Source organism: Oratosquilla oratoria, chromosome 42 (assembly GCF_046742065.1).
Source record: "Oratosquilla oratoria isolate Oo_2021 chromosome 42, ASM4674206v1, whole genome shotgun sequence".
NCBI lineage: Eukaryota > Metazoa > Arthropoda > Malacostraca > Stomatopoda > Squillidae > Oratosquilla > Oratosquilla oratoria.
In genome coordinates, this window is record NC_134818.1 from 29,507,860 (window position 1) to 29,510,359 (window position 2,500).

The 2,500-nt window shown below is 39.8% G+C and overlaps 1 protein-coding gene across 1 annotated transcript in view; it reads left to right on the top strand.

The window, feature by feature from the left end:
• Positions 1-2,500, top strand: part of LOC143021692 (anoctamin-5-like) — a 218,815-nt gene that overhangs the window by 177,466 nt on the left and 38,849 nt on the right. The window contains exon 9 of the mRNA XM_076179322.1: positions 1,287-1,387. Within this exon, the coding sequence (XP_076035437.1) occupies positions 1,287-1,387 (101 nt within the window). The remainder of the gene's footprint in view (positions 1-1,286; positions 1,388-2,500) is intronic.

Here is a 2,500-nt window from a genome sequence, read left to right on the forward strand (position 1 = left end):
GATGTTTTCCTGCTTGGTGATAAATACGGACTCCATCGCCCTTCTTTCTTGTCTTCTTTCTTTTGTAGTGTCCCATTTCGGTAAATGACCTCATTCATCTACATGATTTACTATCGCACTGCTAACCCTGTGGTGTCTAACATCAGCTTGGTGTTCTTTTATTCTAGTGTCTAGGCCCCTGCTAGTTTCACCGATGTATTTCTTATCACATCCACCACCACAGGGGTTTCATATACTACACTGTTCTTATTTTTGGTTGGGTCTTGTTTCTTTGTTATAAGGTCCTTCACTTTCTTACCTGTAGATGTCACAAGACGAATGTTGGAGGACGATATGATTTTGTTTAGGTCTCTCGTTAGAATGGAGTTTGGGACCACCCAATACTTAGTGTTGGCTTTTTCTCTTTTGTTGTGTAGGATATTATGGGCCTTCTCCTCCAGGGTGCAAAGTAATCCTTTAGGGTATTTGAGTCCTTCAAATGCCGTTTTTATCACTTCTAATTCAAAATATGTTTTCATCTTTGTTGTTACACTTGAACTTCTCCAAGTTCATTTATGGCTTGAACGTTTTTGGAGGTGTGTTCATCATCATCGTTTTCTATTTCTCTGCAAAATTAAATCTTGTCTTATCTCTGTCATTTCTCTCATCTACTCCATACTACCCAGTGCATGATTTTTGCTAATTTTGGCATTGAAATCTCCATTTCTCAACGTACGTTTAGTCCTTCCTTGATCCATTATCTAGATTACATTATCCGATTTATTAGTACTAATAGTAGTGATAGTAGTAGTAGTAACAGAAGTAGAAGTAGTAATAGCAGTAGTAGAAGTAGTGTAGTAGCAGTAGTAGTAGTAATAGAAAGTTAAAGTAATCTGATTGTCAGTAATCTTAAGCTTTTTTGCAATTAAGCAAATTTTAACTGATAATGATCAAACAAGAGAAAGAGAGAGAGAGAAAGAAAGAGAGATAGAGAGAGAGAGAGAGAGAGAGAGAGAGAGAGAGAGAGAGAGAGAGAGAGAGAGAGAGAGAGAGAGAGAGAGAGAGAGAGAGAGAGAGAGAGAGAGAGAGAGAGAGAGAGAGAGAGAGAGAGAGAGAGAGAGAGAGAGAAGGAGAACGAGAAAACAAGAGATCGAAAGAAATCGAGAGACATAACGAAATAAAACTACGAAAAAAAACATGATTAAGTATGAAAGAAAGACGACCGTATAATCTTAGTGCAAATTAATGTCATATTTGACCACAACAACAACGTTTACAGTACATTTTCTTTTCTTATCACACTCCAGATTTATCATCAAAGATCGGGAAACCTTCTTCAATCCCTCTCAACGAAGCCAGATCGTCTGGGAGATTTTACTGCGAGTTCGATACAGCGAGGATGAGCTAGGTGAGTATTCGTTGTTATAATGTAGAATCAGCTCTATGGTGGTGGCAGGGGTAAGAATAATAGACTGTACAGTCATTCACAGAAGTTCCTGTGAGTTTAGATAGCGCAATGGCACACAAGGGACTACTGGTGGGTACCTGCTTGTAACGGTCTTGCAAGATTTGCAGCGCACTTGCCCATTTGCAAAACTTGCCTACGCAGCCCTGAGAGGCTGATATTCGGTCTCCGGACTGAGTCCGTGATCTCACTCTCAAATTCAACGGTATTTCTTATACCATTTGACAACCGGTGACTGCTCTCCTTCTACCACCTTTGGTCGGTGAGAAACAGTCCTACACTTACACAATACGGGCAACAGTCCAAAGATTCTTCACAGAGAGGTCTGTGTGAGGTTCGTATGACCGTTGCCAGCCACAAAGGGGTTGTGGGTCTTCCATTTAGTGAAAAAAACTTGAGGCAACTTTTATTATCATTTTGCTATTAATGACACACGAATGTTCAGCTCTTTTTGGACAGCGAGTTGGAGAGCTGAGTCCTCTACCGGATTGCATGTGTGTGCGTGCGTGCGTGTGTGTGTGTGTGTGTGCCTGCGTGTGTGTGTGTGTGTGTGTGTGTGTGTGTGTGTGTGTGTGTGTGTGTGTGTGTGTGTGTGTGTGTGTGTGTGTGTGTGTGTGTGTGTGTGTGTGTGTGTGTGTGTGTGTGTGTGTGTGTGTGTGTGCGTGTGTGTGTGTGTGTGTGTTTGTGTAATGAATGCAAACGTTGTGTGGCCACCTGAGAATGCAATATTCTGTATAAAAAGAGGAATATCTAAATGATCATAGAGCTATAGATCAAATTTAATCAATTTGTTGTAATTATTTTTTATGCAAACGTTGCCACATGACAGTACCAATAATCATGATGTTTTTGTTATCTAGCATAACTAGGAATGATATGAAATCCCTACGAAGTTAACCAATCTATAGACTGGTCAAACAGGGATTTATTTTCACAAGAAAAATGTAACCACTGATGTGTATATCCCGTATTACTTCTTAATTAACATGATAATTACAAATTCTTCTCTTCCTCACCAAAACCCTCCTGAAATATTTCTTAAGTAATGATAGGTGT